The sequence below is a fragment of the Notothenia rossii genome (assembly GCF_949606895.1).
Source record: "Notothenia rossii genome assembly, chromosome: 10".
Lineage (NCBI taxonomy): Eukaryota > Metazoa > Chordata > Actinopteri > Perciformes > Nototheniidae > Notothenia > Notothenia rossii.
The window spans coordinates 7,214,575-7,238,681 of record NC_136908.1 but is presented as its reverse complement, the minus strand read 5'-3'; the positions used below and the strand labels follow the sequence as shown (position 1 = coordinate 7,238,681).

Here is a 24,107-nt window from a genome sequence, read left to right as displayed (position 1 = left end):
TGTGTGTGTGTGTGTGTGTGTGTGTGTGTGTGTGTGTGTGTGTGTGTGTGTGTGTGTGTGTGTGTGTGTGTGTGTGTGTGTGTGTGTTTTGGAAAATGGCCTTGAAAAAGGTTTAGATGATGTTTGAATTTGAATCATATTTTCTTTTATGGCGACATGTTTTTTTTCAAAAGCCATGTTTGACTTCTGAGGATGCAGTGATCATTAAGCAATGAAATATAGGCACGTGGTGTGTGTGTGTGTTTGTGTGTGTGTTGCTGTCCTTTTATCCCTCTTGGGATCAGATAATGCAATCATTGGGAGTCTAATACAGCGGGCGCCCCTCTTTAGTTTAAAGACGCCACTCTCCTCTGTGGTGGCAGAGGGAAAGGAAGGGAACAGCGCGAGGGGGAAACCTCGTCCTTCTCTTTCTGTCTTTCTCTCTCTGTAATTATCACTTAATGTTCTTCGGTGATCTGGAGACGTCTGTCTCTCGCTTTGTCCTTTCTTCCCTCGCTGGAGAGGAAATTTATCACAGTCTGAAATAAATCTGCCAGCCTTTTTATTATTGTAAATTTAGCAGCAGAACAGAGTAGTAAATGGAGCCGTCCTACCACATGCTTCCGGTAGAGAGAGCCTCAGTGCTGGCTGTCTCTGCCACAGCCAAGTCTAAAGATCAAAGCCTGCCGTACTATATACAGTTAGTCGTCCTCAAGCGTTGACCTCAAGCAAGTTTTCATGTCTCAGAAAGACAGCGTGTGCTTGGCTCGAGCCACATGCACAGTTTAGGGAATTAGTTCACAACGCAAGTATGCCTTTCAGCAAGGCCTTTCTGCAGGAACATCTGTTGTGTGCTTTTCTGACTGTGTCGAGCTCATGTCTATCGATATATCTTTGCGCTGTACGTCAAGTTTTGTTATGGCATTGTGTTGAGTTTGTTTGATGGCATTCGTGTTTATATAAAAACTAAATGTAAAAAACGGTGGTCTGGAAAGTTGCATCATGGCATTCAACAAGAATAATTAGCATCACATTTGATCTGATTTGTGATGCCCAACCAGTGGTTTTAAAGAAAACTCAACTAATTAAATAAACTAAACTTCTAATTTGATGCAAACATTCAACATATTTGTGTTGAAAAGGAAAATAGATAGCCAAATAAACCATGTGTGCCTCCCAAGCAAAGTTGAATTGCATCTCTGCAGCAATGACAACTAAAATGGGAATCTATTCATCATGTATCATCTCTTAATCTTAGTGGATTATAACATTTTGGTCATGAAATTAATCTGTAAAGGCTCGACTTCAAAATAAAAAACAGACATAAATGTTTTTAGTCTAGCTGATAGGCGGAAATGCCTTTTGATTCTGAAGCAGTTGTTAATTACAAGCCCGTTATAAGAAGTGAGTCAACAGTCAACAACGGTATAAAGCATTCAACACCTCACAAGAGGTCCTTGAGCGTACACTCATAAATGAGCACAAACAATTATGAGGCTGGTGGGTCCAGTATGTGGGATTAACTGCGGACATGCCTGACGAGATCATTAGCAAAAAGTAACAATAAAACATTTGAAATAGCAAGCTTAAGGTGTTGAGTAAACTATTAACAGTCTTACAGTTAAACAGTGCTAAAATAGCTGGCTTCAAATGTATACATATAGACCACTTGTAATAATAATAATAATAATAGATTACATTTGTATAGTGCCTTTCAAGAGACCCAAGGCCGCTTTACATGATGAACAAACAAACAAACGAACAAATAAAAGGGGCAAATAATAAAGTAAAACATTTAATAAATAGCAGTAGGACTGGAAGCAGGAGGACTGTGATGGGTTAGGGGTCAAAGGCCATGGTGAACAGGTGAACTTGTAGAATTAATAGATGATGAAAAGTATTTATTTGAAGTTAATTATCTGTACAGTGGTAGGTAGTAGAAAACAAGCAAACTGGACCTAAGTAAGATCTACAAATAAATAGAAAAGTAACAATACCCACTTTTATTTAAATAATATTGTTATATAACACCTGTTTTTTAAAGTGGACCTATCATGCTATTTTTAGGCAATAGCATAGGTCTCAGATATATAAATAAATATAAAAAACATGTCTATGAAGTGTTTTGCTCAAAATACCAAAGAGATCACCCATTCTAGCCATGCCTCATGTCCCTCTATTTCACTTCCTGTTTCAAAAGTGCTGATTTGGGGTATAAAGCTTTAAAAAAAAAATAAGGAAATTGATAAAAAAAAAAAGGAGAGGGCTGAGCTCATGCGGGAGATGCTACCGGCAGATTCTGGTGTGATGAAACGCCATCCATCCATCTTCTCCCGCTTATCCGTGGTCGGGTCGTGGAGGTAGCAGTTCCACCAGAGAGCCCCAAACTTTCTTTTCCCTGGCCACATCAACCAGCTCTGACTGGGGGATCCCAAGGCGCTCCCAGGCCAGCGAAGAGATATAATCCCTCCACCTGGTTCTAGGTCTACCCCTTGGTCTCTTCCCAGCTGGACGAGCCTGGAACACCTCCCTGTAGGCGCCCAGGTGGCATCCTAACTAGGTGCCCGAACCACCTCAACTGGCTCCTTTCGACGCGAAGGAGGAGCGGTTCAACTCCGAGTCCCTCCCGGATGACTGAACTTCTCACCTTATCCCTAAGGGAGACACCAGCCACCCTGCGGAGAAAACCCATCTCGGCCGCTTGTATCCGCGATCTCGTTCTTTCGGTCATGACCCATCCTTCATGACCATAGGTGAGGGTAGGATGAAAATGGCCCGGTACACAGAGAGCTTTGCCTTCTGGCTCAGCTCCCTTTTCGTCACAACGGTGCAGTAAAGCGACCGCAGTACCGCTCCCGCTGCTCCGATTCTCCGGCCCATCTCACGCTCCATTGTTCCCTCACTCGAAAAACAAGACCCCGAGATACTTGAACTCCGTGATGAAACGCCATATCATGGATTATCAAGGATTATTTCTGAAACAGTATGGAGCTCAAAGGCTTTCTCTCTTGCCGGTTATACCACAAGGTGAGTTCCTTTTTACTTCCTGCTTCTTCACACACATGCTCTCCAGTACAGGTTAGCTCTGAGTGTTAGCGATGCTAATGTAAACATGCACCGACCATATGACGTCCAAAACAGTCGGGCATTGTTTCTGATAGCAACTTTCTGATAGGGCCGTGGGTGTATCGTGGGTGTACCGTGGGTGTACCGTGGGTGTATCGGACGCAAATCTGGATCAGCTCCGTTGTAGCCCCGTTTTTAGAGATTTGGGTACGGAGGAAAAAAGAAAGAGGGTTTTATTTTCTGACGCTGCGTGAGTTCCGTGACACACCGGGGACACATCTTTATGAATAAAAGACATAAAAAAGTGCATTTTGAATGATAGGTCCCTTTTAAGACATTCACAAGAACAGATTTGAAACATGGTGGTGCTGATGAAGAGGTGCTTGAGCTCATCTGACAGGGTGTTGGATGTACATCAGACAAGTGTTTCCTTCCAATACACTAAGACACACTATATTAGGCTATTGTATTGTATAAGATAGTGTTGCAGTATATACATTAGCTGACCTATAAATCCATTCGTTTTAGCGAGAAATGCATAATTAGTTTGGCAAGATTAAATGTTGGCAGTACTGGTTCCCAATATTTTAGATGATCAGAGAAAAGCAAACTAAAGAAATATAAATATATTTACTTGGAGAAACAAATATCCTCTTCATAATAAACTGCCTCCTTTTTAATAAACAAGTGCTTCTTTGTTAATGAGGAAATGTGTATGAAGGGGGGTTTGTTAAAAATACACAAATGATCGAAATAAAACCTGTAAGTTATTGTAAGCAATATGAACCATCCAGATCTCTCAAGTCTTCAGGGACGGGTCAGCTTTCTCTCCCCAGAGTCAGAACTAAACATGGTAAAGCAGCGTTTAGTTATTATGCTCCAAACATCTGGAACAAACTCCCAGAAACCTGCAGGTCCGCTGCAACTCTGACTACTTTTAAATCCAGGCTGAAGACTTTTCTTTTTGTCGCTGCTTTTAATTTACCTATTCATATCTTAGACTGCCCTGTAACTTTTATCCATGTATTTTTTCTTTTAATGTTTATTTTATTAACTTTTCTTTTTAATGACTGATTTTAAATGCCATTTTCTTAATGTCTTTCATTTTTTGTAAAGCACTTTGAATTGCCTTGTTTTGAAAAGTGCTATATAAATAAACTTGCCTTGCCTTGCCTTGCCTTGCCTTGCCTTGCTTTGCCTTGCCTTGCCTTGCCTTGCCTTGCCTTGCCTTGCCTTGCCTTGCCTTGCCTTGCCTTGCCTTGCCTTGCCTTGCCTTGCCTTGCCTTGCCTTGCCTTGCCTTGCCTAAGCAAGCATTAAACCCTTGCACACATTTCCCCTGATGCAGGTTACCTAGTGGAAAGGGCCTTAGGAAGTTTCTTGCCGACAGTATCTACTAAAATGTGCTTTGCATTAAGTAAAGGAAGGGTCATCGTGACCTGAGTGTGCAGTTTTCTACATCTATTAAGTCCTAATAAAAGGCTGATTGGCCAAGAAGAGAAGTAAATCAATCTGCTCTCAGTTCTTAATTAAGAGCCAACAGGTGATCTAAAAAAACCTCCAATCAACTCGAACACGTCGGGACATTCAGCTCAAATGAATTGGGTAAAGGGAATGAAGGACACAGTGCTTCCATTAGGCCTATTTCAGTTTGAGTAATGTTCATGATATTCATCAAGACCAATAAAAGCCCTACAAACTCCCTAAGGATATACAAATGATGTTTGTCATTACCCTCATCCTCCCTCCATCAAAGTCTTCCTCCCCCTGCACACTCACTGTAATCCCCTTCTGGGAACGCTAAAAATTACCCAGCAGCGCGGTGGCGGCAAGTTTTTATGCTGGTTTTTAGGGGCTTATGCCTGCTCTTCTGAGCTGCCGTCGGAGCGAGGTGTCGGCTGGACGCCTCCCTGATAAAGCCGTAATCTGAGGTGTAAAGTTATAGGAGGGATTTACGAAAGTGTGAGGCTGTCAAAGAGCTGCAGCCAAGGGTGTCGGGGGGGGGGCGTAAAACAGTGATGGAGCAACATCTCCAGGCTTTATGACTCTTTATGAGCTCTTCTGAGCCCACCTTGTGTCCAATTAATACAAATAAATCCTTGAATTTAAAACATACAAGGGAACAGATTCCTGAATGCATCCTTTCCATGTACTTCTCAACTCATTCTGTAAAGTTGTTACACTGAAAGACATTTTTCTTTAGGCCCTGATGGCAAAAATAGAAAGCTGATAGAAGAATTAAGCATCACATGACGCCTTGCAATAAACATTAGTCTCCTCCATAAACTTGAATGATAGTCAGCTTCCAAGTCAAAACGCTTGGGCAAAACTAGTTTTACAACGGCTAATATTAGCCCAGTTTTAAAAGCCCCGGTCATCAAATGAGGCAGTTGCTTGGCTGAGGGTACACAGCGGATTAGCCTTGAACTCTTTCATTTATCACTTTCCCCCCTTTTTCTCCTCCTCTGTCTCTGCGTAACAGATTGCGTCCTGTGTGTGATGTGGCGGAGGAGTGCAGTCAGAATGAACTGATTACGGACGAGGGCCGGCGTGCCTTTGAGTCATGGCACAGAACGACATTCTTCAAGCACTTAAAAATAGTAACAGTTGGCTTTTTTTCAGGTTTGTTTTTCTCATTGCGAGGACTTTGGGGCATCCTCTGCTGGCTTTTTTAGAGACTGGAATCATAACCAGATACTTCTTCAAACCCCCTTCCCTCCCTGTGTCTTTCATTCTGTTATTGGGGGTTTGTTTAATCTTGTGAAGAAAATTGGCTTAGCGTGGGAAAGGCAGAATTCTTTTGGGGATAGGTTTTGTTGTTTTAGGGTTGTGCGCATTGTTGTAGGTTTTTTTTTTTTTGCGCAGCGAGGAAAAAGGGCCAGTTTGTGCCAAAACCTCACGAAGTAAAGATAAAAAGGATCTGAGTGAGAGGGAGGCCGCAACACCACGACAAAGATATGGGCTGTCCGAGCAAAGAGCTTTACAAATGACGATCTCCAGGGTAAAGAAGGGGGGAAAACATAAGGGAAGAAGGGAGTGGGAGAGGAAGGGGGAGGAAAAGAGAAGAAACAAATGTGGATGGATTGGTAAGAGGAGGAGGAGGAGGAAGATGGGTATTGGGGGGAAATAACGCAGAGCAGTGAGGAGGCAGGGGGACTAGATGAGAGGGGAAACATTCCCCCTTGCCCACATTAGAGACATAAAAAAGAAAACAAACAGAAAAACATGTCTGACATAAAGAGGCTGGTTTCCGCGGCGACAGCACAATGGCTGCCTGTGGCTCTCGGGGCCCTCGCCGTCCCGTCTGGGGCCCCGGCACCAGCGAAAGTCACCGCAGTCACAGGGCCCATCAGCGTGTGTGTGTGTGTGTGTGTGTGTGTGTGTGTGTGTGTGTGTGTGTGTGAGTGAAACATGAATGTCATCACAGGCCTAGTGCTGTGGGAACCGCCATGAAAGGGACCCCACTCGGAAGCCACAAAAGTCCCTTTCTGCTTCTTCTCCTCGGCTTTTAGCCTCTTTATTTATCTGTGTGTAGGGGAGCCGGATGAGGAGGGAGGTCTCTCTCTCTCTCTCTCTCTCTTGTCTCTATATATGCCTCTCGCTCTCTGACAGGCAGCATGACCCAGCGCTGCAGCCATCCTGCCCTCTTGACACCTTAAATCACAACATACCGACGGTGTCTAACGCTTTCTCTCCGGAGGTTTATTCACAGCTTATATCAGCCCCATCAGATCAATAAAAACACAAAGCAGCATTTGGCGGACACACTGTGGCGTTCCCAGGAATGCCTCTTATATTATTCCGCAGGCAGGCAGTGCCGCAGGGCCCAGGCATTCCTGATGTGTCTGAAGGGGCAAATAATTCCCTCATGGGTCCGACCCAGACGGTGCCAAGCTGCTCCGGTGCCAGTTCCCATGCCAATCCAAATCTTGACCCCAGTGACTGCTTGCCCAGACACAGGCTGGCTACCATGAGGGCCTCAAACCAATAAGAAACCTACAGATTATGGGGGGTTAGTGTATGTCAATAGGACTTGCATACAGCTGGGCACCATGCAGCGCCCCTTTGACCACAATTGGCCTTTTATACATTCTCAGCAGGGGTTCAAGACAGTGTGCAAACATTTCCTTTTGACTAATGCTATTTGATAAAATCCGAGGAGTTATTTGAGGATTTAGAAGTACTTTAAAGTTATGAAAAACAAACAAACAAACAAACAACAAAACTAAGGGCACTTGGAGAGAACCCACGCCAAGGCTGCTTCCATAAGTCAAAATAATAAGTACCATGATTAGGAGCAACTCCAACATTTCTCAACTCTTCTGCCAAGTTTCTGCCAGTAGTTTTTCCGTAACCCTGCTGAAACACAACACAACATATAAACAAACCAATTAACCAAACCGAAAACCTAACCTCCTTGGCGGATGCAAAAAAACAGCATTTAAATGAATATCTAAATCAAAGACGAGCAACAATTGTTAAAGACAAACAATCCAATGGCTCGACATCAAAGCTTTGCTCATAAATGTATGTCATTTTTGTATTTCCTCTTCCATCATCATAAACTGGCTGATGATTTAACTCAAATTCAGCAGATTAATGCAGGAAATAAAACAAAAAAGTGATTTGATTGGAACCCTGTTGTTGTGCCTTCATTCATTAAACGTGAAATATTACAAAACTTGTTTATTAAAAAGATAATTTAGGGTCTCAATAAAAGAGTGGGATACTCTGTTAGATCAAGCTTTTGAGAAATACAATTCTCGGTCTCTTGGAGTCTTTTTGATATTCAATGGCTTTTATTATATTTCCCTTTTAACTATTATCTTGCGTGTCCTTTCGCGTGAGTCTTGCTACATTTGCGGAAAAATATGTTGTGGAGAGTTGGTTTTCTGTTGCTGAGTACTGTACACATAATCAAAGTCACCCACGCATTGAGACATATCTGACCATTGATTTAGTTTGACGTGAATGCAGAGGGAGAAGTCAGACACACAATATCCCACTGAGCTGGTTCCATCTCACAGCCTTTCAAACAATAGCAATAGTCATGCATCAGAGGCAATAATTGCAGCTGAGTGTTTGTGCCTTATAAATTGTGTGTATGCACTGTCCACATTCGTGTGAAGGGGTTGCATGTGTGTGTGCTTGTATAGGAATCAGTTGTGTGTTGTGTCCCTGAGCGAGTGAGTGTTCACACGTTCATGTTGAAGTTGCGCATGAGAGCGTGTGTGTGCAAATTGTAAAAGTATGAGCTTGTTAATTTCAATAAAGGACGCTGCCTTGTTGTGGTTTGGAAGGATGGGAGGGAGGGGACTTGAAGTGGCCGACCAGGATCGCCAGAAATCTCCCAGAATTCCATCCCACCATCCAGTGCCAGCTCTCTCTCCCTCTCCCCCTTTAAGTTTCTCTCCATCACACACCCTCACCATGAAACTATTTTCATAATTATTAACTCATTCATCTCCTTAATTACTTTCCACTGTGCGTGTTTGTTTAATGCAACTTGCCTCATCGTCCTGGAACAACTGGGGAGTGTAGAAATGATGAGTGAAACCAGAGCGATTTCATTTCGAAAAGACAACAACAAAGACGCAGAGCGATGGTGATACAGAGAGGAAAGTTGTTCTTTGAAGAGAAAACTGGGTGGGTGGGTGATAAAAAACAAGTAAAGAGAAAAGACTGAAGCCTGACTTCATAGATGTCTCTTTTCTTTTGGACTCTTTCTTCCCTGTGTTCTGATGCAGAAATGAGATCCAGATCTGAATTAAGGAATGATGGGTATAATGAAAGGATATGTAGAGTGGGGGTTGTTTGAATAAAAGCAGAGAAAAAGGGATACTTTTTTCTTTTTCTGCTCCTGACTCATAACCACCGCACTTTAAGCCCCCCCTGGTGATGGTCCCACTGATTACTGACACTTGGATATTACAAACAAACGCACATGTTTTAAGTTTATTACTTTATACGTATGAGTTCAGGATCAACACTCAACTAATACAAGAGGAAAACAAAGATGTGGAAATACACGCCAATATTTTAAAGAGACAAAGAAACATCTGGAGTAATAGAAATGAAATATACCTGTGTTTCTATAGAAGGCTTCTTGCTACTTACAGGACCTAGAAAAAGTGCATTAAAAAATACTTGCTCAAAAAACACGCACACACACACATCTTGTGCATTGTAGTATGTTTAAACTAACACACCCTTCCAGTCTGCCTGGCAGGAAGAGACACACTCAGCTGGGCATTGTGTGAAGAGGGCATGCCACTTGGCCTCTCTCCGTCTTTCACACACACACATGCACACACCACTGGGTCAGTCAGGCATCGCTCCTGACAACGGGCGCCTGGGCCTCGTGTTTCCATGGCAATCTGTACCAGCAATCTTCCCACGGTGGCAGCGGAACCGAGCGCTAAGTAACCGCGTGTGTGTGTGTGTGTGTGTGTGTGTGTGTGTGTGTGTGTGTGTGTGTGTGTGTGTGTGTGTGTGTGTGTGTGTGTGTGTGTGTGTGTGTGTGTGTGTGTGTGTGTGTGTGTGTGTGTGTGTGTGTGTGTGTGTGTGTGTGTGTGTGAGCGTACAGAGAGCGCTATCTTGTCCAATGAAGAGCCCAGATGTTCAGACACTCAATTCTCAGAACCTGCCCTCTTGCACACACTGACACACACACGTTTGGAAGAAATTAGGTCTATAAATCTCCATCTGAGCTCAACAAAAAGTTAGAAAGATGTCTTACTCGGAGGATTTCAGAAAACACACTGCCACACACACTGTGTCTAAAGTCATCTTTTCATCGTAATGATATTATTCTGCGATTCCCAACCAAGAGAAGCTTCTTTTGTACAATTGAAATATAACACAGTATGTAATGATAGTTAAAATTGTTAGTTAAAAGTAATGCAAATAAAGATGGAAAAGCTAACATCAAATGTTACGTCAAGAAGTAAACAGTTGTTATATTGTAATTTAAAGGTAGCTAAAAAATAAACAACCAGTGTGAGATTTAGAGCGTTTTATTGGGAAAACAATTCTATATAATATATAAAGCTAAAATGATTTTTTTATTTTTTTTATTGTTAATTAATATTCATATCTACTATCTAGGAAGCATGTCCTCTATACGCGGCCTTAGAGATGGACTTTTGGTTTTTTGTTACGCTACCTGAAGGCCACCATACCGTTACTACACACTTGAAAAACGAGAGGTGATTGAGGCGATATTCAAGTCGTTGCAATCTGCCACCAAGTCATGCACATTGGTCTTTTGATGCATTATAAGTAGGCTAAAAGTAATCTAAAAGCAGTTGAAACAGTTAGCTAAAATAAGTATGTAATTTAAATAGTTGAAATAATTGGTTAACTGTTAATGCATCCAGTTGAAACATTAAACTAAATTGGAATACATGTTTAAACAGTAGCTAAAAGTAATAAGCAAACCAGTGGAAATAATATCTAAACAAAATGGATAAACTGTTATAATAGCTGGATAATATGATTAAAATGTCTAGCTTCTGTCCCTTAAAGTACAATATGTAAACATGATTGTGGCAAAAATGTGAAAGGCAAACTGTACCTTAACAAAAAAAGTGTTTATGTTGTAGCAAAATAATGCTCAGACAACAGAATAAGTGGTAGCTCATCCGACAGGACTGTAGGGGTACGCCTGACTGTTTTGAAAACTGATTTGACGTTTTAGTAACTATTAACACATTATAACAATATGAAGTATGTTTTATAGTGTAGACAGGAAATATGTGTATCCTTCCTTTCTTTTCTTCATACTGTGGTTCTTTGCTGATCACTGACAGATGCCTAAAGGTCATTGCGTGTTATCCATCTTTGTATAACTGCAGTCATGTTTTATAAATCTCTGCTGGGTTTCTCTCTCACTCCCACCACCAAAACGCAGCTCAATGACTCCATTCTCCGAGTCACCTGTGCAATTGTGTGAGAGCGGAGCTTCATGCACTGTCACACACTCCCCTGCGAATGATGGAGTGGTTTCACAGTGCATCATTCCCACACTCCTCACCTCTCTTATTCCCTCCCTCCCGCTGCCATTGTTCTACACAGCAGTGTAATTAAAGGAGCAGAAATAGAAAAGAAAGGATAGAGAGAGAGAAGGAAGGAAGGAAGGAGAGCAGGAGGAGATTGGAGGCTAATTGACTGAGGATGACTGAGCAAAGGGGTGGAAAGATGGGGCCTGGGGGGGAGGGGAGGGTGACAAGCTAAGGAAGGCCAGATTAAAGGGAGGGAGGAGGGACAGGGAGAAGAGGCGGGGGAGCAGAAACTGGCAACCCTGCCCCAGCTGCCAAAGTCCTATTTTGTCATTGGGTGGCTGTGACAGAGAGAGAGGCAGCCAAGAGAGAAATAACACAGAGGGAGCGAGAGTCATGATTGGATGCCAGTGACAGAGTAGAGAGACCAAAGCAGCTTGTGAATTTTCGTAGTTGTCATGGGCCCTCGGGGGTCGAACAAGTGGCTCCGCTGACTCACAGAGGAACAGGACAGAAGACACGTGAAGAAACAACAAAAAAACTAAACCAAGTGACAAGAAGTAACTAAGGACAACAAGGCTTTTATAAGTAACAGCGCAAGAGAAAGTGAGAGCGAGGGGCACACAGGGTGAGAGCTATACGCCTTCAGTGCCTCCACGCAGCAGAGAGCGGCCGACAGGATCCCCCAAATCCCTCCGTCCATCCGTCATCCAGCTCAGACATGAAGAGACCTCACGACTACAGCTCCCCGGACTCGGACACAGACGAGTTCATTGACCCGGGACAAGAAGACGGCTTTTGGTGAGCATCCTCCAAACACACCTGGGGTCCAAGCATATGACCTCTACTCACGCTTTAAAGGAAAATTGCATAATGATGATATTAGTATCAAAATACAAATCTGCTCAAAGCATATTGGCATTTTGAAACTATGCTGCCATGCACAATATTGCAGAGTTAAAAGTAGAAAAAGAGACAGCAACGTTTTTAGTTTTTAAGTCTCAGAAACTGATTTAGTTCATAAACCAATTCATTAACAAAAACTAAATATTCCTACTCTACTGTTTTTATGCATTCATTATTTTCTGACTGATGTAATAAACAAGTTTTACACACCTTCGAACAAAGCAGAGCTGTCAGTTAAAAGTTAAAACTTTAGGCCTCTTGCATCAAATGCCTGATATATTCAATGAAATATAAATTAATTGCATTTCCCTTAAAAACGAAACAGTGTCACGTCTGATCCTTTTTATTCCCATGTCAGTAAAAGCTTGGTAGTCGTCATTGCACGCATGACATGGATTACAATAAGTATAGGCCTGTCATGTCTGAACTTCGGACACGGATTGAATAAGAATTTCCTGTATGACACTGTATCATTGGAAATAAATGCATTTAATTTAGGAATTATCTTTCAATCAAAGTCATTTTTTAAAGTCTTGTGAGTGAAGATTGACTTTTTCCATCAAATATGTTTTAATTAATATCTTATTGTTGCTGACTGTGATTTAGAAATATTCGATTTGTATACATTTCCAGTTCAATATATATATATATTAACATAACAAATTAAAACTGAACTTTTAAATTAACACAAAAGCTAGAAAGAGAGACACATTTTTAATCATAAGAATATTTGAGGCCCACTTTGTGTGAGCTTTTCATTTTTGTTTATAAAACTTTAAATATAAAAAACATAGATTTCAGAGGGACTAAAGGACAATTTATTTACAGTTTTATTGAGGTTATTATTTTACATATAGTATTCTTGTGTCTCAAAATAAATAATAGTTTGATAATATCATTAAATGTGTAAAGTAAGACAATTTCCAAAAATGCAAATTAGAAAGTAAAATACTTATTATTTGATTTGCAAAACATATGTTTAAATGCAAATATTACTTCTGCACCAAGATGTATAACTCAAAACTATATATATAACTTTATACAGCGTCTTGAGAAATATCTGAGTAATTAAAATGACTCCCGACATTACACACACTCTTTAAACGTCATTTATAGGCACATTTAAAAAAAGAAATCCTCATCTTTTAATGTGGATTAAAGGGAACATTCATCAGTATATATAGAAAACACATTCCAAGCAACACTGGTAACATCACAGACATCCAGCCAGCCAGTACCACTAAAGACGGTTTGGATAAATCAAATTGTCATGTGACATGCAAACAGAAGACAGTGCCGTCTTTTCAAGTCAGCCCATCAAACGTAAACCTAAACAAAAACACACAGCTAAATTGGCAGCCCTCATGTTCAAATCTAATAGAAACGCAGTAAGTCTTTGGTGAGGCAGTTTGAAGCAAACTCCAAGCTGTCAGCGACTCTCAGGCCTGCAAGATGAAGCACACAAACAAACACGATCCATATTGAGAGACTGTACTCTGAGAAACTCCGATCCGCACGCTGCACGCTGGAGCCCCATGCGAGCGAAAGCATCGCCCCGAGGCTATATAATCATCTTTCTAAAAGTGCTTTTTGCTCAGATGGAAAGGAGAACAGCATGTCATTTCACTGAGACTAATGTTCAGAAACGCATCAAACCAAAAACAATCTCGTCTTCCCTCCTCTCCCGGGCACTCCTCTGCTCAACTGTGCCCAAAAAACTAATTTGATTGTAGGGAGCTGATGTGCCATCCCGCCTCTGTGTCATATTAAGCAGGGTAATACTAACAATATGCAGGAGAATCAAAGTGAACTCTCTCTGCCAATACCATCTCTCCATTTCCCTCATCCCTGTTTTTCTCTATCTCCATGGTACAGCCCAGTCACCGGGTCCATGTCTCCTGGCAGCGCCTCGCAGATCCTGGCCCGAAAGAAGAGACGAGGGGTGAGTGGATTACGGCCTTGGATCTTAATCTTTTGAGTCCTGTCATTTTAGTTTGGCCCTGACCGTCTCTCTGCTCTTCTTGTTGTGTAGATCATAGAGAAGAGGCGCAGAGACCGGATCAACCACAGCCTGTCGGAGCTCAGGAGGCTGGTGCCCAGTGCTTTTGAGAAACAGGTGACTGCTCATAAATCAAATGTTCTTTCAACAACTCAATGAAAATAAGCATGCTAAATCAAATCTGCTGCAACTTGGTAACATGCTGCTCATTTCCATGCAGGGCTCATCGAAGCTGGAGAAGGCAGAAATCCTGCAGATGACCGTGGACCACCTCAAACTCCTGCACGCCATGGGAGGAAAAGGTGAGATTTCTGAGCTTCTTCTTTTGTCTTTTGGAATATGGACACGAAAGGCCCTTTGGAATAATGCAGGAAAATATCTAAAACCAATTCCAAGTCAAATAGTTTATTGTACCCTTTTTGGAAAAGAGAAAGCACACAGTAGATTAATTATGGTTGCCATGACTAACTGCATTCCATTACTCTAAGTCAATATATGACTAACAACTCCGCTCTTTCTAAGGTTACTTCGATGCGAGGGCCCTGGCAGTGGACTACAGGACCCTGGGCTTCAGGGAGTGTGTTGGGGAGGTGGTGAGGTACCTCAGCTCCCTGGACGGGGAGTCCCCAGACCCTATAGGAGCGCGCCTGGTCTCCCACCTTTCCCACTGTGCGAGTGAGCTCGACCCCCTCCTTATGCAGTCGCCCCCGGCCGCCGCCTTGCCCTTTCCACCTTGGCCTTTCGCGTCCTTCCCTCAGATCTCCGCCGCCTCACCGGTCTCCTCCTCTTCACCGTTCCCCAGCGGGCGGAGGGACATGGCGCTGCTGGGGAGCTACCCGTCGCACGCCTCCCTGCGCCTCGGCCCCCTGGCTGGCTGCCATCCGGGCGTTCCCCAGCTCCATGCCCCCTCCGCCATGGCCACCATCCACAGGTTGCCCTCCCTGGCAGCCTCTGCTTCCATGGCCCCCTCCAGACCGACCCAGCGCTCCCCTCACAGCGCCAGCAGGGCCTCGCCTCTTCCCCTCCCCACCCCTTCCTCTTCCTCTCCTTCTACCCCCTCCTCTACTTCTACTTCTTCATCTTCTGCTCCAATGCAGGTCTCTTTCAGGCCCTTCGCACCTCTGGGGTCTCCTACAGCCCAGCGCAGGGGCTTGAGCGGACCGGCCAAGTCGGGCCAGGGGTGGGGGACTGAGATCGGAGCTTTCTGAGGGTCTGGTTTCCAAATGAACTCTGGACATGGAGCTATCCATGTTCACCACGTAGCAAATATGAACCCGTCGGAGAAAGATGACTCAACCTTTGATGATTGTCTCTGCCCTTGAGGGACTCTAAAAGCCATATGAGACTGTGGGTGGAGTTTCAGATAATCACAAACAATCATATATAATGAAAATGAAGGAATGTGAAAGATTTGAATAAATTCCTGTTTATGATCATGCTTGACAAATGCACGGTGTCTAACAGAGCCATATATAACGCTCAACAGAGTGACGTTGAGTTTTTACTGATGAACTGTGATATGTGTTGTTTTTTCCCCAAATCATTTATACATTTGATTATGTTTTCCAAGAATGTTTGACAAAATCTCTATAAAGACTAAGTGCCTTTACCTTTGTTCATGTATTTCTCTGCGTGTTTTTTCCAACTTTAAACAAATGGCCACATGCACATGCACGCGATCTGCTATGCAATGGTTGAAAGCTACATGTCTGCAAACACTGCTTGCATGTTCTCCAGCCGTAACCCCATCTGTATCTACGCTGTCTCCAGTGATGGCTGATGGGAGCTGTGGTCTTGTGGCTGCAGAGGATAAACATGGTGGGAGTTGGTGATGTTTTTGGGATGCCGCGGCGGGGCAAACAGACCCATCAATGTGCCCTCTAATTGGCAGTCCCCTGTAATTAACTTTACCCCCATATCAGTCTATGTGTCTTCCTTTACTCTGCTGTCTCTCTGACATTCTTTCTCTCCAATCCTGTGGTTCACCAGCGGATATCTCCTCTCTCCGATTGTCTGCGCCACTGTCTCCTCAACAATGGACAGACAGTGAAGGAGAGGGCGAGAGGGAGGATGGAGAGACTGAGCGAAGGGGAAAACAAAAGGGAAAAGATCTGAAGGGCTGCGGTTGGGTGACTGATTTGGCGTAGACGTTCAATAACAGGGTGGTGGGAAGGCAGGAGACAGAGTGGAGGAGAGATGAGAGGGATCGTGAAGTTTTAAAAAGGAAAGGGAGAGGAATAGTGTGAATCACCGAGAGTCTGCCAACGCGTACAGGAAAACCCCCCGAACAATGATGAATGACAACGAGTTGTTCCTCAAGAGGATTAGCATAATTGTGCCGTGCTTCACCAGAACGGCTCCGCTGGGAAGAGAGAGCAGAGAAGAGCCTTGTGTGTGTTTACTGCTGGAGAACGCTTTGATCTACTTCAGGATGCAATGTCTGTGGTCTGCGGCCCCAAAATGTGTGTGTTCTGCAAAGTGCATATTGTTTATTTGAGTGAGTGTGCTGGTGTGTGCTTAAGCCCGTCTCGTGTGCTCGCTGCCTTGTGCATGTGTGTGTGTGTGTGTCTTGCCAAGTGTTTTGTTTATGCGGTGTTGTGTGCACACATGTCTTGTGTGTGTGTGTGTGTGTGTGTGTGTGTGTGTGTGTGTGTGTGTGTGTGTGTGTGTGTGTGTGTGTGTGTGTGTGTGTGTGTGTGTGTGTGTGTGTGTGTGTGTGTGTGTGTAATGTGAGTCTTCAGGGCTGGCGTCAAGACTGAACCGCGGTGGCGGCGTGGCTCTCGTGCGAGGCCGGACGGCGGTCGAATGGACGGACAGACGGACGGTACGGTGGTGGAATGTTTGTGGAGGGTGCGTGCACACACACACATAGACACACACACTCTCAGACATAGACACACACGGGCTGGCTGGCACTTTTCTATCCTCTGAGTGGAGGAGCCAGAGTCACCACCACAGCTTCCAGGAAGGACAACCACAGTCACACTGAACTGGGTTTCCCACGGGGGAGGGGAGGCAGGAGGGGAGGAGAGAGGAAGGAGGGGAGGGACCGATGCAGAAAGAAGGAGGGAAGTGAGCATGTGTTTGCGACGGGAGGGTGTACGCCATAGAGGAGTTCTCATTTCTCTAACTGCCGGCTGCTTCCCCTCCTCTCTCCTCGGTTCCCCTCCTCAGTCCGCTCGCATCTCCTGTGGGCGGGACTAAGTCTTGAGGATAGGAGTCGAGGAGGGGAGTCGAGGAGGGGAAGTTTAAGAATTGAGAAGCCTCTATAGACTAACACTGTTGTTCAAGATGAAAGAGGAAATGGAGGCAGAAGTGAGAAAAAAAGAGTCTGAAAACCGGAAGTAAGAGAAAGTCCTCCTCTGATGCCCCTTTCACACAGAAAAAGCACAGGTGTGCAAATACACTCCTCCATGCTGATGCATTGGATTATATGTGTGTAGTTTTTTTTACCATTGGTATAAAGCACTTAGTTCTTCAAGAAGACACACCATTTTTGAAGTGGCATTGAATAAGGATCTGGATGTAGTCGCAAGTATAAGGGGAAATTCTTAGAAAAACATCATAACTAAGAGTTTTCTTATTCTACTAGGAAGCTTTTTGTATAGTGCCATGATCCACTAGTTGTGGCATGAGAGAACCTGAGCATTGTTTTAATCCGTCTCAAATACAGGTGATCAGGCTGTACAGGTGTGTCACATCTCTGACGACGCTGGCCTTTACAGGCACTCTGGAACATGACAGACTAAAACAACAACCCCAGGGAGAAGCAGCTTTTCCACAGTAATGATGCCAGGGTAAACGACAAGATATGGGTAAAAAACAGTTAATCACTGGGTTGATAAAAGGGTCCTCAAAGGTCTCCTATTATACTGTTTTTCATCAATATATCATGGGTCTCAGATATATACAAAACATGTCTCTGAAGTGTTTGGCTCTAAATACCAAACAGATCATTGCAGCATTACCCATAACCCCCTCTGTTTCATCCCTGTTTCCAAAGTGCTGATTCTCTGTCTGTTACTTTAGATGAAAATAAGGAGCCCCTCCCCACGCCCCTCTGAGAGAGATTTGGTTAAAAAGAACACAATGGTGCTCTAGGAGGAGATTCAGGTGATAAGGTGGGGGGGGGGGGGGGGGGGGGGGGGGTTACCTTGGTTGGTGATAGGCTAATGGTTACACAAGCCAACAAATCGTTATGACATCATAAAGTGGCCAAAATCTGATCATCTCATTTTCAGACAGGTTTTTATATAAATGGATCAGGACAAAAAAGAGAGAGAATCTTTTTTCCTGAATTTTTCTGAATCTTTTTACACTTCTATGTATAAAAGACATGACAATGTCGATTTTGCATAATATATGACCTTTAACCTTCTGAAAGAGTCTCACTGGGGACCTCATATAAATTGCAAAACATTGGAGTTCCTGTTTTGGTGTACATTGGAGGAACTGTCTGAATGTCAGGAACATGTAGTCCAGTGCCCTCTGCTGTCAAATCTACAAAAGTGCAAGACTCAAGGTACAACCAGGACAAACACGTTTAACTAAAGACAGACTGCATACCGATTAAGACAACAAAATTGGAACTTTAGGAATGCAATGAAACAATATGAAGAGGTGGAATGTCATCGGTGCAATCAAACGACCCAATCTTTTTTTCAAATCTTAGATTACATTACATGTAATTTGTTAGATGCTTTTATCCAAAGCGAGTAATATACATTCAGTACTGTGGACAATCACCACAGGAGCAATTTGGGGTGAAGTGTCTTCCGGGACACAACGACATGCTGACTGCAGTGGGACTTGAACTTGCTATCCCCTGATATGAAGTCCAGCACACTATTCACTGAGCCACAATCTCCTAGATAACTTGGAATGATCCTGAATGAATGAATTGTGATTCATGCATCAAAAAACATGACAGCTTTGATAGTGGCAGCTACTCAACTCAAACTCAAGAGTTCAAACACTGAATCAGAGAAAGATACACAAAGAAAGTGCAAATGATATGTAAACACGTCATGGATGCATTATAGAGTCACAGCCTGTGACTGATTAGACGCTTTTATCCAAAGCGACTTACAAACTCAATACTGTGGACAATCCCCACAGGAGCAATTTTGGGTGAAGTGTCTCAGGGACACAACGACATGCTGACTGCAGTGGGGTTTGAACCTGTGACCCCCTGATCCGAACACCAAGGCTCTATCCACTGTGCCGATCTATCCACTGTGCCACACACCTCAATTTAATGATTGCCAGAGCTGGTTTACTCTACGTGTGCAGAGGTAAATGAAAAGTGCTGAGTCACTGTGAGTTTTCAGCTGTCAAATATTGCACGCAACAGGTAATAGTGAGGTCAATATTACTGGAGGAATATAAAATAAAAACGAAACCATGATAACATTGTGAAGTTGTGTTGAAGTGTGATAACAAATCTGGGTGTTATTATTCTCAATCCCAAGCAGCGCACCATTTCTAAATATAGGTGTAGAATCACAAAGGACTATTTTAATATCTTTGCTCGCCTCATACATCATATATCTCTCCAAAAAGTGAGCCAAAAAGGACTGTGAAAAAAAAAAAAAAAAAAACCTTCAACTTTTAGTTGAATAAAGCAGGCTGAAAGCAAACTGGTTTTCTTTCTCTTTTATTACTCTTGTTTACACACAAAAATAATCCTCTGCATTTTAAACAGAAATCAAACAGTGCTGCTTACATCTACACGACGTGTGTGTGAAGCAGTCTCCATACAGGACCTCAGCTGGAAGCCGGATGTAACCTTCGCTTTTTTCGTGATTTTAGGCGGAGCAGGCATGGTGATGGTACGCTTCAAATAGCAGTGACGCCTAGAACAGACAATCAACACAATCTCAATTACGCAACATAAATACAGCTGTAATCAAATTATAAAGTGTGTTACGATGAGGATTTAATGTTAAAATTGTATTTTTTAAATACAAAACGTGTTTCTCTTTTGCATGCATGCATTAAGACTATACACTGTACCAGTAATCTCGGGAACTGAAGGCTTCAGTGACGTAGTCGTAGAACTGGCAGAGAGGATCCTCAGTACATTTCCTCTGACAGGAGTCTGCATCGTCCACCAGCTCAGAGCGGATATCAGAACCATGGAGAGTCACTCCATCGTGAGCAACCTTAAGCCAATCTGTAAGCAGAGAGAACCAGGGTTAAACTTCTACTGCAGGCTAAACCACATAAATACATACATTTTCATTATTTATTATTCCCACAGAGGAGACTAATACATGTATGCCCATACTGTATTCCTCTATTTCTTCAAACAAGGGTGCCTGTATGCAACACAATGACTATCTAACTAAATACATTTACTGAAGTACAATACATAAGTACTATTTATACATGATTGTACTTTACATGAGCATTTACATTTAATGTTACTTACAAATATAGACTTTTTACATTTATTTAACACTCATAGTTACTTTTAATATCTCAAAGTAACTATGAGTGTTAAATAAATGTAAATGAGTATACTGGGTTGTTCTTATATATTAGCAGTGCTCCATATTATATTATAAGTATGTAACATAGGCTCCCCATGCATATTTTGAGTGCAGTTTGCTGATAATCTGTACTTCTACTTTGAATTCTGGATTTTTGCTTGCAATAAGTATTTTCAGTCCATAGGATTTCTACTTTTACTTAAGAAAAGGATCCGAGTACTTTTTTCACCTCTGCTGAATATGCATAAGCACCACATTCAACCCCTGTTCAACGAATCTACATTTAACACTATCTACATTCAATTGTTTGAATGAGTCCATCATCAAACCAAAGCTATTGCAGATGGTCTACTCTAGATGTTGCACTGAAAGCTTTCCCTATCTGACAGTGTTAGTGTTGATCGGTGATACATACTCTCATCCAGCTGACAGAAGCGTTCAGGAAAACCAGTTGTGGATCCTTCTTTAGCTATTGTCTCCATTTTGTCTTTGTTGTTCTTCAGGTGACATTTAAATTCATTACTGCATGAAAGAAAGCAAATAAAACCCTTAATAAAATAAAATCATCACAGAGAGGAGAGTTAGGATACTTTCTAAAACAACACATTGGCTAGTAATAATAGACACTCTATTATACCTCATTGCATGTTCTTATGGATACATAGGAAAGGAGAGATACCTGTCGAAAGTGAAGAAGGTGCAGGATGGATGAGCAGAGCACAACGCCCGACAGTGATCAGGACAGACACCAGGAAGAGTCTTCAGGTTGCTTTGCGGGACGCTTATGGATGGAAAAAGCTTGCCCTCACATGCTGTAAGAAACACGAGTAACACATTCAAAAAATATGCTTAGAAACGTACAGGACGTTTACCTAATGGTTTTGATATGACTGCTTGTGTACCTGTGGTAGACTGTTGAGGCAGATGCACGTTTTGGGAGAATCCAGATACTACACCAGTCTCTCTTCTCACAGTCGGAGGAACTGGTATTGACGGGCTATATTTAAGGAAGCACTTGAACCTAAAACAACACATGAAAAAACATATTTAGGACATTGTAGAGAGCCTATCACATGTGGCCAACCTTCTGGTGCAAGAGTAAAATCTTCACTCTGTTAACATCCTGGTATCATTATCACAAGATTGTGTATAAGAAGTGGACATAGTCAGTTGGACGTCACCCACTGGTTTGTGGGCTACGGTTTTTGAAGCCATAGCCTTTCTGGCCGTTTAAAGGTAGGGTAGGTAATTCACTTCAGAAACACTTTTTGTTATATTCCATGGAATGCTCTTAACATCCCGGTATCAATGAATATATGAAATGCTTTGACAATAAATACATACAAAAATGTCATCTGTGGAAGCCGTGGCGCTGTAAAAAGCACGACCAATCATCTGAGCCGGCCCGGCTAAAATAACTGGATGGCCTACCTGCCTGCCAGCATACTTGCCAAGTTTCATCTCTTGCACAAACTTATCTCGTGCCCTCATTGGTCATGTGCGCGGTCATGTGCGCGTTCGTGTCTGTTGGAGGAGGGGCTATGTAAGGAAGACTGAAGGAAGGGGCAGAATTTTTCGGGTTGTGTATTTTCAAATTCTAGCGCACTCCATTCTTACCTACCCTACCTTTAAGAGCATGGTTAAAGGCACTTTTCTACAGCAATGTTACATTAGGTGATCCCGGTTCACCTGATATTCTCTGATCCAAAGTCTTCACGTACAAAAGTAAAGAACTGACAGCCAGGGTCTTTAGTGCAGGCTCTCTGGCACTCCTCATGGTCCGCTGTGAACAAAGCAGTGTAGTCGGCCCCCAAGAAGTCCACATCGGGGTACACATTAGGCAGACAAGGCTCTGGCAGACAGAGACAGAGAGTAAATGAGTGTTATCCCATATAGCTTATTAAGTAATGCTCTTCATATTGGTTATAAACTGTTTTTTTGAGCTTACGTAATTTTGGGGTGCAGGCTTTGAGAGAAAACCCAGAGGTGACGCCCTTTAATGGTTTCTGAACTGCAACATTTCCAGAAGCAGTGGTCTTTAGGTAGCAGTGGAAATGGCTGCAGAGATTATTGGGTATTTTTACTTAAAACCTTTAAAAATCCAACAGACACCAATGATAGTAAAAATAACTAGTACCCACAAAACGTACCCAATTAGCAAATAGAGCAGTTTTTAAAGACAATACCTATAATGTAGTCTGTGAAAGAGCTAATATAATAATCTGCATGTTTGTTTTTTCATTTACATTGAGTTCAGGATTGAGATTAGAAAAAAAGCTTGAAATGGATACAAAAGTTGGGTTTGAATTATTGGTCCAATTTTCCAGTTCCAGTTTCTGAGGTAAAAATGATTCTCACTGTTTTCTGAAAGAGAAGTCAAAATTCACAGGAAAATATAACTTACTAATGTATTTCTAATTACTTGTGTACTGCTTGCCATACCTCAAATCTCTTGTCCAGTCAGGGCGTACGAAGGTAAAGAAGAGACAGGAAGGGTGCTGGGTGCAAAGCTGCTGACAGTGTTCAACATCTGGAGAGTATTCAAATTTGATGTCCGTTCCTGGGAAATCCACATTCTCCAGAAGCTGTGTGTTACAAACTAAAGAAATGTACATAGTAAATATGCTCTGCCACACACGAATGGTCAAATTACAATATATATAATGTAGGGTAATTACCTTGACTTAAGGAGAGGCTGCAGAGAGACAGCAGACCAACCAAAATCAAATGTGTTTCCATCTTCTCAGTTTGGAAACCAATACAAATTCTTGAAGCACAACTGCAGTGAAACAGCTGTTTCTGCAACTGCAGTAATCATCCAAGTTGCAAATGAACTATTTATAGGCTGTTCGCAAACTATGAACCTTTAAGTCTATTAGCCTTTTCAAAGTCCAGATTTAACAGTGTTCTGTTTACTTTTCCTCAGTTGACCTTTTCCTTACTTGAAATATAGAGTAAATGTGATTTTGTTGTTTTATAATTAGTATGCTTTTTTTTATTATGGTATGCAGAACCCTGCCACATGTTATGCTTAAGCAGCACGTTTTAAAATGTGTTATTTGTTTCCATATGACTGCAGTGAAATAGTTCGTTTTGCAACTGTACTTTGGCCAAAGGGAGTTTTAGCAATCATCAAAGTTGCACATCATTGATTTTAAAGTCAGTCTTTTATAAAATGTTGCCCTGAAAGTCTATTAGCTTTTTTTATTTTGTGAAGACTGTAACTAAAAGCCTCATAACAGATAACACACCTTAAATGACATCCTTTCTGTCACGTTTTAACAACACACACAAACAGAAAACAACTTAATTTTACTGGACTTAGTGAACACAATCTGGTCAAATTAGTAATTGTAAAGTGTTACCCGATTATTGTCAGTGTCTTGTAGCTCACCTTCTTCCCGCCAAAAGCCTGAGCTGCTGAATCGTACATGTCTATGTAGATCTGTGGCTGATGGGACTGTGCCATTTCATTAAAACCCAAGCTACCACTTCGCTAAGTAGAGCAATGTATTTGAATCAACTATGGACTAGGTTATACATTACTGCAGTTGATATACAAAGGCAGTGGCTCTTGGTCAGAGGTCAAACATTGTTTTAAAGTTCCTATGTACATCAAATGATATGCAATTAACCCTCTTTTTGTTGTGTGTACCCTGGTCCTT

The 24,107-nt window shown here is 42.4% G+C and overlaps 2 protein-coding genes across 2 annotated transcripts; one reads left to right on the top strand and one right to left on the bottom strand.

The window, feature by feature from the left end:
- Positions 1–11,372: 11,372 nt before the first annotated feature.
- On the top strand, positions 11,373–15,562 carry heyl (hes related family bHLH transcription factor with YRPW motif like). The gene is made up of 5 exons (XM_079655866.1): positions 11,373–11,844; positions 13,825–13,891; positions 13,982–14,065; positions 14,169–14,250; positions 14,471–15,562. Exons 1-5 carry the CDS (start codon positions 11,765–11,767, stop codon positions 15,154–15,156), a joined length of 999 nt encoding a protein of 332 aa, XP_079511992.1. The 5' UTR covers positions 11,373–11,764; the 3' UTR covers positions 15,157–15,562.
- Positions 15,563–19,588: 4,026 nt separating this feature from the next.
- Positions 19,589–23,281, bottom strand: LOC307023253 (plasma kallikrein-like). Its single transcript, XM_079656412.1, has 9 exons — positions 23,121–23,281; positions 22,885–23,041; positions 22,391–22,500; positions 22,132–22,294; positions 21,345–21,463; positions 21,122–21,254; positions 20,858–20,964; positions 19,964–20,123; positions 19,589–19,803 (listed from the first exon to the last, which is right to left on the bottom strand). The coding sequence occupies exons 1-9, from the start codon at positions 23,179–23,181 to the stop codon at positions 19,656–19,658; spliced, it is 1,158 nt and encodes a 385-aa protein (XP_079512538.1). The 5' UTR covers positions 23,182–23,281; the 3' UTR covers positions 19,589–19,655.
- Positions 23,282–24,107: the final 826 nt, after the last annotated feature.

Bases quoted from the DNA above. Each gene is read 5' to 3' on its own strand.
- heyl (XM_079655866.1), top strand. From the start codon at position 11,765: ATGAAGAGACCTCACGACTACAGCTCCCCGGACTCGGACACAGACGAG. The intron at 11,845-13,824 runs GTGAGCATCCTC...TCCATGGTACAG, and splicing joins GGACAAGAAGACGGCTTTTG to CCCAGTCACCGGGTCCATGT. The intron at 13,892-13,981 runs GTGAGTGGATTA...CTTGTTGTGTAG, and splicing joins CCCGAAAGAAGAGACGAGGG to ATCATAGAGAAGAGGCGCAG.
- LOC307023253 (XM_079656412.1), bottom strand. From the start codon at position 23,181: ATGGAAACACATTTGATTTTGGTTGGTCTGCTGTCTCTCTGCAGCCTC. The intron at 21,255-21,344 runs GTACACAAGCAG...TGTTTCTTACAG, and splicing joins GCCTCAACAGTCTACCACAG to CATGTGAGGGCAAGCTTTTT. The intron at 19,804-19,963 runs GTACAGTGTATA...TGTCTGTTCTAG, and splicing joins TTCAGTTCCCGAGATTACTG to GCGTCACTGCTATTTGAAGC.